We start from the raw sequence: 14,026 nt of genomic DNA on the forward strand, positions 1-14,026 counted from the left end.
CATAAAGAAGACACTTTTGTAGAGTTTGAAAGTTCTGACAGAATTGAAGATGTGTATGTGGATAGTTCAGTTAAGTCAGGTAAGAGCCTGTGGCACACAACTTTCCAGCCAGTCTTAATCACCACAGAATTTTAATCTGCAATGGAGATTCATATGAAGAGATAATGTTGTTGTTTTGTGGAATGTGTATCCTTCAGTACTGCTAAGCCTTTAGTCTGCTCATTGTCTTTATCATGGTTCTGTTGTTACAGTTGTTAACTGACTTTATCACATTTCATTTTGTTATTTTTTTACAGCAGGAGAAAATGCTTTGCACCATCGAATGTGTTCATTCCATTCATTTTTTCACATGGTGTTCTTGTTGCTGTTTCAGAATGTCTGGCTCACTTCCTCATCGGTGAAGGAAAATTGGAATCCTACCTCGAAGCATTTCCTCCTGTTGAACAAAACAACAATAAGGCACGATCAGGATTGTCTGAAGCAAAACGGTATTTGTTGAGTACAGTAGGCGAGCAAGGGAAACAGGTAATTGTTAACTGGATATGAACTGTTGAAATTTAATATCTGTGCTTATGCAGGGAGGCAAGATATGCCATCCTCATGAATGGTGTTCTTTGACCACTATATGCTAATACTAAGAGTGCTTTTTTTTTAAAAAAGAAGAAAAAGTTAAAGGCAGGATTTGGACTTGGTAGAAAGTATAATGCACAGTGTGTTAAGTTTGGCCAAAAGTGTGTAACAGTGATGGTAGAGCAAGGCTATAATTTATGCCGGCATGAACTCCAAGGCACTTGGTACAATTCGGCACCTTTTGATTGACTGTGCTACAATTTTTAACATTGATAATAACAGTCTAAATTTACTATTAAAGGGGAGGGCGCTGTCCCTCTAGGATCAAAAACTATCACAATTACATTCCACCCAGAATGAATGACAATGGACTCAAATGATGTCACTAAACTAGATGATTTACTGACTTTACTTGCCCATTCCATTTCAGGGTTGTAATTATGAACCCAACTGTCATCAGCTGTTGTGTATCCCACGAAGCATCTATAGAAGTCTCTAAAACTCCTCACAACCTGCTTCTGTGCAGACTTAAGTAGTCTTGACTTCAGCCATATAAACACACAGTAGGATTTATTCACCTTCAAACATGAGTGATACTTATATAAAATAGATATACATTTTGAAATTTATGAATAGGGCATGCTTAAATAGCAACTTATCCGAGTACATCTTGTACAAAAGTCTTGGCGTATTAATTCCCTACTATTTACATTTTTATGTAAAATACAACAGTTTTATTCAGTTACAAAGGGCGTTCAAAAAGTTTTGCACAGTCGTCTCTAATTTTTTTATTTTTTGCAGGAGGGGAATGAAATTTTTTGTGAACGTACTTGGAACATTTAGCCATAAGTTGGTATATAAAGGTATTTTTTTTTTATTTACACGGGGTGTATACGACCCAGGACAACCGGGAGAAATTTAAGTTGCAAAGGAAATACGCCATATACAACAACAAAACACAGTGCTCAGACGAGCGTCTGCCAACAGCAAAGTGTGTCAAAGGCTTTAGAAAGACAATGCAGTGCTTCATAACAACAAATTGTCTCCGATGAGCGAGACGTGAGAACTGTTTAAATTAGATTCGTTTGAGCAGTTGCGGGCGGACTGTTGGGCATGCGCAGTTGCTTCTGGTTACAGAACTGTGGCTGGCTGCCACCATCTAGTGTTGTCCCGGTTCGGAAATATCGTAGATCCGTGGATGATGCACAGAGCAGTCTGAGTTGTGGCAGGGAGGAGGGTCGTCTTCACGTGACCTTTGTTTACATTCAGTGATTTTTTTTGTTTCCTCCAAGTTTCTTGCTCTCACGTTAAGTGAAAACAAAACGGATTTTTTTGGCCGGGAGCTAGCAAATGAATTAAAATACGTTCGCATAATCACGGAAGTCAAAAATATGTTGTTAGTTGCAGATTTTATGTCCACCTTTCTGACAGTCAAGCATTAATCGCCTTACAGAACAATGAAGTTATTTTTGTCGGTTTGCTAAAGAGATTTGGCTTTTATTAAATCTTTTCCGCTGAGGCAGTCAATTTATTTGAAACAAAGTGTTTAATTTCACACTGTTGGCTAGTTTCAACTGTTCGCTGCATTTCAAGTGCACGAATGGCATTATTCCATAATAAAGAACCAAACATGAGATAATACAGTACTGGTATTCCAAGAAAATTTGCATCCGGATCTGGACTTACGAATGTGCACTTTAAGCCGAATTATACATTTTAGTATATGGTTCAGGAAATTCCGATGCTCTTGAAGTGTCCTCTGATGTCTTGTTTCTTTTATATCTTAATGTGAGATCTTTTAATGTTTTACACGTAGGAACATCGGGTTTCCTGCGCCATCGTAGCTGCGAAAGCGCGGTGACGCCCGTTATCTGGCGCTCTCTGGCAACTGCTGAAACGAACCCATTTCTAACAGGTCGCGGGAAAATGTTGCGACTGGTGGTTTGAAAACCATTACATTCAAAGTAAATTTCCGTTTACGCAAGATGAACTATGTGCGAGGATGTACGATGAATTTCTTAAATCACAAAGCGTTTGACTCTCATTTAAAAATCAGCTCTTTTGGACAACCATTTGGAAGAATTTCGAGCCCAGAAGATCAGACATTTACGTCGTTAAGAATTTACTGGTACATTTGTGTGATGTTTCTTAAAGTGTAACATGAGCAAAAAGATCAACATTATATGTCGAAGCTTAGCTTCTCTTCCAGCTTATAAATCTTCTTATGTGAATGCTATATATATTTATGTAAACCATTAACTTTCCTTACCTGTGTGTTCGCGCTACTTAAGAGTGATCTTGCTATTGACTGACTGCATCACGTGTCTTAACGCTGTCATCAGCTGGCGAGATCACGTGACATGAGATGTGTCTGGCTTACAAAAGCGCTTCGCAATCTCGATTTCAATGCTTCGAAAGTGATGTGATTTTTGCTGGAATTCAGATTTATACCTTCGTAATACGAAAATATGTAGCGTACATGTTGCTGCACATCAAAGGTCTTTCAAATCGTGTAACCCCCCGAGTTTAGTTTTCTAAAGTGCCGGGAAATTCTACTTCACTATATAAAACCATAAACATTCAAAGGATTGATGAGTTTTACAGTGCCGAGGAAGAGTATAAGAGTATACTGTCACTTAACACAGGAAAAGTGTATTTTCACCCGGGAGAAAGCGAATTTTTAACCGGGAAATCCGGGAATTTTTTCTCCTTGGCCATGTATACACCCTGTTACAGGTGAGCCATAATGGATCATGAAGTAGATGTCACGTTGCGACAACGGTCGGTGATGACTCTGCCACATCGATTCACAGGAAATTGCTCCCTGTTTATGGGGAGGACACAGTGGTTCACAACAGTATCCAGCGATGGTTGCAGAGGTTTAAAGAAGGTGTATTCTTTCTACTGGGCAATCCACAATGTGGTAGACCATCGACAGCAGTGAGTAGTGTGAGTAAGGAGACCATTGATAAAATCTTCCAAAATGACAGATGTGTGACGACACGACAGCTTGCTGAAATGACTTGTTTGTCATTGGGTAGTGTGGTATCACTGGTACGGCCACTCAGATACAAAAAAATCTGTGCACATTTGGTGCCTAGTTTATTGACAAGAGAAATGAAAACAGTGAGGAAGAATGTGTGCGAGGGTCTCATGACCTACACACCTTTACGAAAGAGTGGAAGCAGTGTTTTGACGGCGTCATTACCCAGGATGAAACATGGTTGTTTTTGTCCAACCTGAGAGCAAAACCCAATCCATGGAGTGACATCACCCAGTTCCCCTCGGAAGAAGAAACCAAGCAGGCCGAAAGGTAATGGCCTCCTCCTTCTGGATCAGTGTGGTGTCATTTTCATTGATGTCTTGGAACCTGGCTCCACAATTAACCGGGACCGTCACTTTTTGTCATTGGACAAGCTGCGACGTGCCATCAAGATCCACACACTGCAGCTTTGACGTCAGCTCTTCAGACTGTACCATGACAATGTTAAACACCATACAACCCTTATGATGCAGCAGAAAATCAGGAAAATGGGTTGGGAAAATTGTTCCTCATCCTCCCTACAGTCCGGGCTTAGCTCCGTTTGATTTTTACCTCTTTGGTCATCTGAAGGCCCACCTGTGCGGTAAAACATTTAATAGTGAGAAAGACCTTATTTCCTCTGTGTCAAGCGATGGTGTAAAAGTCAATTTACATCATGGAAAGAACATTGGGCCAGATGCGTCACAGCTAAATGTTCCATGTACGTTCAAAAAAAATTTCATTCTCCTCCAGCAAAAAATAAAAAAATTAGAGACTACTGTGCAAAACTTTTTGAACGACCTCTGTATTTCAACATACTGTGTGCTACTGTTCATTTGACATTACTTTTAAATGGACACATCACAATAATTGATATTACATGCTATTACAGCCTATTATTGAATAAAATTCATCATTGAAATTGGAGGTCATCTACGAAACCCTCCTGAAATTCTTAAACTGAACTATATAATATGTCAAATGGAACTATGTGGTTCGAGAGAGTTTTTCAAGTCTCAAACGTCTATTATGTATATTTGCAAACTGAAGCAACAAATGAAAATTTGTACTCTACGCAAATGTGCTAACCACTATGTCGCCCTAGGATAGTGGCTTTGCACACCTGCATGGACTAGCCTAGCACGCCTCCCTCCTCAATCCAAATTCCCATTCATGCCTCAGCCCACGTGGTGTTCCTACTAAACTCATATAGCAGAGGCTCTCCAAATGTATTGCAATAGCTCCTCAGCATTGAAAAATGTGGGGGATCCTGCCTGGAATCCAGGCATAGACACTTTAATCAAATGAAACTATGTTGTTCCAGACACCTCTCCAAGTCTCAATATAATATTTCGTACTTTGAATCCATTTTGTATTGTTCTTATTAATTTATACCCAGAGTAGCCATGTTTATACCGATTCTTAAAGAAAGCAAGACTAAGATATTTGTAATTATTGCAAACTTTTGTTGGCTCAGCTTACGGCACATCAATAACATGTCCATTCCTTGTGCTGACATTCTTAAGGAGTGTTTACTGGGCTTTGCTTGACATGATTTAACCTGCTGTAAACTAGGAACACTTATGACATGAAGCTCTTTAAAATACAGTCTACATGATTCTTATTGTACAATGCCTTTTTCTACCATTTAAAGACAGTTTTTGAGCCAATGACATTACTCCTTAGATTAATCATGCAAGCTAATAGGAAATGAAAGGCCTGATAAACATGTGATAGAACTGTTTTACCGATGCAACTCCTCTGCTTATGCAGTATATAGATCACATGAAAATGTGTTCAAGCAATGCTTAGAAATAATGAATGCATTATTGTTCAAGGCGGTAAACATGTCTGTAACAGAAATTTGCCAAACAACTACTGGCTGCCATGTTCATCAAAATTTCAAACCTAGTTATTCCTCATTCTGAATAATACATTTTCAATTGTTGGTGGTTGATTTCTGAACTGACAGTTCTACTGCATCACTTTGTCTTGCAAATAATTACTGCACTACTGTCTCTTCCGGCTGAAAGTAACAAAGATCATTGTAGTGATTCACATGTCCTACTGTTAGTTTTCAACTCAATCTTTTTGTTTACTCAATATCATTTGTGTGATTTTTGATGCCTTTAGCACATGATTGATAAACAAATCTGTGTGTTCAGGCATATGAATGATTTAATTTTTATCCACAATATTCTGATAACTTGCTTAATTATCTTTGTCAGGTGGTTTGAGGCACGATCTTGGTGTACTTGCTGTCTTGAATCCTTCCAGACTTTCAAGCCTTCGAAAACTATAAATCTGAATCACTCAAAAGTGGTTCTAATTTATTGTTAATTTTTTTTTTCTGTGACAAGCACTGTATAGATAACTTGGGAAAACCAGATTAAGAGCTTCCATATTTATTGAAATTGCACAACTCTGCTATTCCAATAAATACACAAATAAATAAAAAATAAATGAATAAATAAATAAAAAATATATATGAACAATGAATAAATAAAGTAAGTACATATAGGCCTACACAAAAAATGTCAGTGAATCTGCAAATTGTGAACTTTTGCACCCAGACACATGAGTTTGATCTTCAGTTTGAAAACTTCATCAAAATTGTGGAGGTGGTAAATTGTTATTTAATGCCATTCCTGACTTATTTGATGAATCCAAAGCCATCACCCACTTTCTGGTAAGTGCTACAATTTTAACAGATAAATTCAACATTTCTGTCCGTTTCAATAATAGGGTGTCGTCGTCGTCGTCATGATCACCATGGGTAGAAATGAACAGGTACATTCGCTGGAAACTGTTAAGAGCCAAGTATTGTAAATGTATACAGAAATTACATGTATCAAGAGTGAAGGAACATGTTATCTAATAAGTGAACAATTGGGAATGCAAAATAAGTCACAAAGTTCATGGCAATAAACATTTACCCCAAACTATACTGTCACTGTAAGACTTACATCAAAGACCTCTACCTAACAAGATGAATGAAAGTATGATTTTTATATGTTCAATTACCTCCATGAAAGTACTGTAAAAGTCCCTGGAATGTAGCAAAACACAGCTGAGATAATGGTCAGTAAAGAATAAAAGGCAGTCTACGTAAATATAATATATAATTCTATTATTTTTTATTAGTTAAAAAGATTTAAGGGAATAGTTTTTCATGAAGCAGTCGTTGAATAAATGAATGAACTTCGTGTGTGAAATGAGGACTCTTGAACTCACGTAACTATAGCTCACATATTGCAACAAAATAGTTCTATTTCTTATCTACTTTCCTTATTTATTTTCAAAAGTTACATTTAAACTTTCACACTGATATTATTTTAGTAACTGTTTACATAACTTGTAGGCTGTAAGGATTTAATACATGCCCCTAACAGTGTTAGATTCTTTGTGCTTGCTTGGTTGGAGATGCTTTAGCATAGAATACTTGAAAGACAAATAACACCTAAGAAGAAGAATAATGTATCAAAACTAGTTACACTCAAGAGTTTTCACCCCAATCAGCTGAATATTGCAGATGTCAAAAAGTGACATTCGGGAGGACAACGCTTCAATCCTGCGTCCGACCATCCTGATTTAGATTTTCCGTGATTTCCCTAAATCGCTCCAGGCAAATGCCGGGATTGTTCCTTTGAAAGGGCACAGCCGACTTCCTTCCCTAATCTGATGAGACCGATTAACTCACTGTCTGGTCTCCTCCCCCAAAAACAATCGAATCCAAAAGTGACAATTAACAGACTATCACAGTGTTCAGTGAGAGCCCCATGGACATGGTATCAGTATTGATCTTTAGATTTGAACTTTTGAGTAATAAGTGTAACATTGTATGGTAAAATAATGTTGTTGTATTCATAAAATATGAAACTGTGCTCTCCATAAAGTAGTAGAGTGGTCTGGCAGATCTTCTTTCACATTACTTACGGAAACAGGATGAGTACATATGTTAGGGAGTACCAATTAAGCTAATTTTCATTTATGTGTGCTGCCTTTGTTCAACAATATGCTTGGCAGCATCACTGTACTTAATTAATTTTGCTATTATATCAAACCGAGTCAGGTGGTACAGTGGTTTTTTGTGATTTCCCTAAATTGCTGCAGGCAAATGCTGGGCTGCTTCTTTTGCAAAGGGCACAGCTGATTTCCTTCCCTGTTCTTTTGTAATCATAGCTTGTGCTCTATCTCTAATCATTGCGCTGTCAATGGGATTTTAAACTCTAAACTTCCATCCTTTTAGTATCTCAAGACGAGGATTACTGCCAGTATAGTACTCGCTATATAACCTGATCAGGTCAGGTTTGTTCCATTTGTGAAAGTTATCCTGTCATATGAGTGGGACACTGACTCTCTGACAGCTCAATTATTCCCATATTTTATTTTACTTATTTACACGTCAAGTTCCATGTGACCAAATTGAGGAGCAAATCTCCAAAGTCATGGAACAGGTCAGTACATGAAATTACAACATAAAAGGAATAATAGATAAAAATAAAATGTTTATGAACCCAAAAAAAGTCAAGCCACAAATTTAAGTAAACACAATCAACAATACAACAAGAATCAGCTTAATTTTTCAAGAAACTTCTCGACAGAACAGAAGGAGTGAGCTACGAGGAAACTCTTCGGTTACAATTAGAAAACACATGGATTATTGCTAAGATTTTTTAATTCTAGTGATAGCTTATTGAAAATGGATGCAGCAGTATACTGCACACCTTTTTGCACAAGAGTTAAGGGAGTCCGATGTGATCCAAATGCAGGTTTGATTTCTGCCGAGTATTAACTGAGTGAAAGCAGGTTATTCTTGGGAATAAGCTAATATTGTTAACAAGAAATGACAGTGAGGAATATATCTATTGATAGGCCAATGTCAAAATACCCAGACTCGTGAACAGGAGTCACCAAGAGGTTTGTGAACTTACACCACTTATTGCCCAAACTGCCTGTTTCTTACATCAGAGTGAATGTTCTCATGCCTCCTACTTTCAGTGTCAAGAGCTTCACTTCTATCTATAATCAAATAGACATTGTGTATGTCTTTGTGTCTTGTGAAGGCTAATGTCTCATGAGCAGGTAACCACTATATATGAATTTCTGAGTTCTGTGTCTTTGACAGGCTCATCCATATATACTTTATGGTCCCAATACCCCTGCAGAAGTACACAAATGGTACCTTCACTGTAGCTCTGTGGTGGCAACATCAATAATTTTTACTTGACTGGCTACTGTTGTTCTGCAGACCAAAATTAATTACAAAAGGCAGCCTGGAATTCACTGGAATAATGAAAAATACTCAGCTACTCTCATGCCCCACATATGTGACATGTCTATCAAATTCCCACACACACATCTGTTTTTTTTTTTTTTATGTAGTATTGAGAAAGTATGTTTGAATTGGCTTAGGACAGCCAATGGGATGCAATGCTTGAGTCAGTGTGAACTCATGAAAGTTACATGAACCAGTATTTGTATCAACACTAATTTGGTATTGCACTCAGGATACGGCTACATTTTTCTTGTACTGTATTACTGATTTTTTCACCTAAAGTGGGTTGCTGTATGTATTCAGATTCAGTAGCCAGGTTAGTGCATTGTTCCTGTACACCAGCTACAATTTTAATGAGTGCCTGTTTATACTGTTAACAATCACTCTGTAGTATTGTGATCTCTGTGCTGTGTTCATTGATTTTATCTTAAACCTTATGGAGTGCAGTTTTATGCACATAATATTCGTCTTGCATAGCTGTCAATGCGCCAACTTCTGATTTGAACTTGGATTGTTCCATCATAGTTTTGTTACATAAGTCATTCTTGTTCCTGTGAACGTACAGGCAAGTTCCTTTCTTTGCATTCTTTTTTACTTGATCCCCACCTAGTTTAATCTGTGTTTAAGATCATCAGTCTGCTTTTTAGTTTGCTTTTCCTCATTATTCATGGTCCTGACATAATCAAACAATATACTTAGTCCAACTGTTGGTGTTGCAGCCTCCATTATTGAGTTGAATACATTTTGATACCATCATAGTTGAAGCAGCTGTTATGTAACAAAATTCAGATCTTTTCCAGAATTAAAATTCATGGTAGAATTGTCCTGCATACAGATATCTCCTGCGCTCATGGTAGTGTCTTCACTGTTAGCATTCGTTGTTAAGGGTCAAACAGAGCCTATTGTTTCTAAAAGTCACACCTCTCTGTAGTTTTAGCAAAACAAAACACCACCATACTGGAAAACTGCACACTCACTATGTACTGTAATTCTACTGCATTAGCTGTCTCCAAAGATTCCAATGAAGTCATCATCTGATGCACATTGTCAGTTCAGACAATCTTCATTGTTGCTCACTTCGTTGATGATAACCATCTTCTTGTCAGTGATGAATTGTTTCATTATTTGTGCTATCTGATAATAAGTTGGGAGGAGTTGATTTAACATAATGAATTGCTGTGTCACTATTAGTTTGTTATATTTTTGGGCAAAGGGTACTGAATTATAGTAACAAAATCATGACACGAAATTCAAAACTTTAGTTTTTGTGAATACTTAAATCTTGAACTATGTTCACTACTTGCAAACGTACAGTTCAATATTCTATTGACAAGTGACCATAAAATTCAGTACACTACTTAGTTTTCTTCCAGATACTTTTCTGACCAAGTGCTTGCAACTAGATCACATCTGTAGACTCCAATTTAACAACTGTTGCACTGGTGCCCATCTCAAAAACAAAATGAGCAACCATAGAACACATTGTTGACCTCATTGATGCTTAATTGCATATTGTTGAACCTCAGAGTTTGTACTTCTACTGGTAGAGATACAGCAATAATGATCCCCCTCCCTGCCTCCCCCCCCCCTCTATCTCTCTCTCTCTCTCTCTCTCTCTCTCTCTCTCTCTCTCTCTCTCTCTCTCTCTCCCTCTCTCATGCAATATAAGAATCAAATATATGAGTATTATAAAGCTATGAATTGAATGGGTGAACGGATCTCAAAAGGATATGTTTTTCCATCTAGTACACACTTGTAAAACAAACACACACACACACACACACACACACACACACACACACACACACACACACACGTAATGTAAACTAATGCCCATCATGCTTACAAGTGTTTGTCTCTTTACCTGGGAGATAATGCAAAACAAAACTGTTGATATAAACATGCCACATGATTATGCATCAGTTGCTAATAGTTACAGCATAAAAATTCCAAGATGTTAACCAACATAATAAAATATGTGAAGGTAATGATGACATAATCCTGCTAGAATACTTGACTAAAGGGAGAAATATGGTACTATTGGACAGGTCAGCTCAGATGTCATATCATTTCTAAAGCATTCAAATAATTACATGAACTGATTTACAAAAACTACAAAATAGATGATTTTGCACGCTATTAGCAGCACTCCATTACATGAACATTCACACTATTTATATTTGCAAACACAGAAAAATGAAAGGCACCATAAATTTAAGAGAAGGGAATAACTGGAGCTCAAAGAAAGCAAGAATTAACAATTATCACAAGAACATGAGACCCATATTATCACTTTGCTTAAGATTCAGAAGATTTACACACATTAGGTTGCAAGAACACTTGGGCTTGTAATGACAGCATACAGATTTTTAAGTTGCAAACAACTTTTGTGTCAGATGAAACTTGGATCTACCAATATGAGCCTGAATCAAAATGTCAGTCAATGAAATATTGACAAAGATATGTTGGAGTGGGGCAGGGGACTAATACTTTCTTTGGTTGGAAAAATGATGTCATCTGAGTTCTGGGATGATGGAGTTATTCATATTGTTTTTCTGGAACCAAACACAACCATTACTTTTTTGCAACAGGGCAACATTAGACAAAACATTCATGTATATAAGGAGGTGAAGTCTTTCCATGATGGCTTAATAAAATGTCTTGACCATAAGCAAAAGTGTATTCAGTTAAAAAAAAAAAAATGAGTGTGTGCGATTAATGAGGAAATTGCAAGAAAACTTTGTGTTTTATTTATTAAAATATTTCCATCCACTCACTCACTGACTGTGGAGACATCACTTAACACTATTAATTTAGGAATACTGGTTGAAACAGTTAGGGAGTCAGTCAAGATACACTACACAACCTGGGGATGATATAACTATGTAGTCCTTTTAACACTGGTGTCGTTACCACTAATATACTGGATATACTGCTTCTTCATAATCTAATACTAAAATAATGATTCAGCTATATTACAGTGGACTCACTGATGCTGGAGAAAATATTCATGTAGCTGGGTATTGCTGTATATAGTGTGTCTGCTGATGTCATAAGACAATTGTCACTACCTTGTATTTTTGACCATAGCCTCCTGTGATCAGAATGGGGGAGCTAATGGGAGGCTAGTCATAAATTTTCACACTGATGCTTGGTAACTTTCTAATCATTTGTAGCACATTGAGAAATACTGACTAACTCCTAATTACCTAGTTTTCCTTCTGGTAGTCACTAAATTAAAACTATATTCCTGTTTACACTGTTTTGTTAGATGGCTACACCAATGTCCGATGAGGACACTGCCCTGCAACTACTGGTGACCCTTTGGCCTGGATCACTGGCAACTAGCATGTAGTCATCCTGCCTATTTATTGGATGTCTTCAGTGTTCTGATTGTCTCAGTCTTATTTTATGTTGATACATAGACGAATGCGTGAACTTTGTAAGCTGTTGGCCATTACAGATGCTACGCATACAAATAGCTGTCTCCTGAGCAACACCGTACACCCTGAGGAAGGTCACTGCATTAAGGCAACAACATAAGTTTCTTTAGCATCTTGTGTACTTTATACCACTATGAACCAAATGACAGTTTCGGGAGTCGTAGTGTTTAGGATAACTTGGAATAAGGTGATTCATTATAATTAAGAGAAAAAGACTGTCTTGCTGACCTAGCTATGCTTACGCATGGCTAATGTGTGAGTGATATTCTGATATGGACAGAAGTGGGTATTCAGAAATGCTTGACATTGCCTGTCCTTGGAAAAGGTTCTTTGATGGCTTGAATGTGTAAGTACAGTATCTTTCAAGCTTTTGTTGTGTAGCAAATATCCCTGAAGTTTATGTGGAAGATGTATTCCATCTAGATTAACATTTTACATGACTATTTCAGAACTGCAGAATACTTGAGGACTGACAAAATGCTCATCAAGCAACCATTAAAAATTTCATTGGATCCATGGCAAGGAAGTGTGAAGCAGTGTTGGTCATTCATAGTGAGCATGCTTCACATTTATGGCCCCTTCATCTATTTGTTTGCTATTAAATTTGTACAAAATGTCTCCTAAAGTTATGTAGGCAAGATTTACTGAGGATGTGCATTTATGTACATATATACTGCACTATTTATGAAGGAATGTGTTGCTGTATATTATAGAAGTAAATTAAGAGTGTATTTTCTGTGCTCATAACTGTTTTGACCAGTAAAAGTAGAATATTGCTGCATTAAATTGCTTTGTTTCTCCCCGTAGTATTTTTACTAAGGGTAATACACTACAGCTTGCTCATGATTGCATTTGTTAAAAAAATATTTCTGATATCTAAATCACATGCTCTCATGTATTTAGACCAGCTTTTACCTTCTGTATACCCGCAATGACTGTTAATTATGAAAGCTGTATATGTTGTTCAACATTGCTAACAATAGTAATTTATTTTATAATGCGTCACTGTTGAGTCAATCCATACCAAGTGGTCCAGCACTGGCTGCTTGGCCATCTCAGAAAAATGTTATATTTGCTGGGTGAATTCTCCAATGTTTAGTAGTCACAAAAATATTTAAAAATTTATTGTTTATTATTTTGAAATGGCGGCCATATTTGTTCCAGGTCACATGCGTTTTTTCGTATTTGCAAGCATCTACATTTTTTACAGTTATTCAGTAGTGGATTGTCGTAAGCCTTTCAGATAAAATGCATTTAATTCAACACACTCTGGGCTGTAAATTAACATCATTATCACTTAGCTGAATGTATTCTTTAATATATTTTTAATAGTTCAAAGTTATCAGCCACAAATTAAAAAAACTCAATTTTTGAACAGCAGTTACTTTTTATAGAGTATCAATGTCGAGCAGCTTACACTTAAAAAAATACACTATTTTAAAAAATGGATTTTTTAGTTTTTCCATTTTGTGGCCTGCAACATCTTTGTTGAGGGGCCAGATAAAACTGACAGTTAATAGACCTTTATGATATCAAATTTCAGTATAAATTTCAGCTTTGAGATTCAGTTGGAAGTTATGGAAAAAAAATTACAAACATGAGTCAAAAATACGTTTTTAACATCTACAATATCAGGGAGGCTAATCAAATAAAGTATACCAATTGCATAATGTAACACACCACATTGCACTAGCTAATGATTATTTGTTTAAA

General features: G+C 36.8%; 1 protein-coding gene across 1 annotated transcript in view; it reads left to right on the plus strand.

Annotated features, from left to right (window-relative positions):
- The window catches only part of LOC126248730 (tetratricopeptide repeat protein 7B-like), a 231,957-nt gene that overhangs the window by 61,394 nt on the left and 156,537 nt on the right, over positions 1–14,026 (plus strand). Inside the window, 1 exon segment of the mRNA XM_049950047.1 lies at positions 374–525. Coding sequence (XP_049806004.1) covers positions 374–525 — 152 coding nt within the window.

Source organism: Schistocerca nitens, chromosome 3, assembly GCF_023898315.1.
Source record: "Schistocerca nitens isolate TAMUIC-IGC-003100 chromosome 3, iqSchNite1.1, whole genome shotgun sequence".
Classification (NCBI taxonomy): Eukaryota; Metazoa; Arthropoda; class Insecta; order Orthoptera; family Acrididae; genus Schistocerca; species Schistocerca nitens.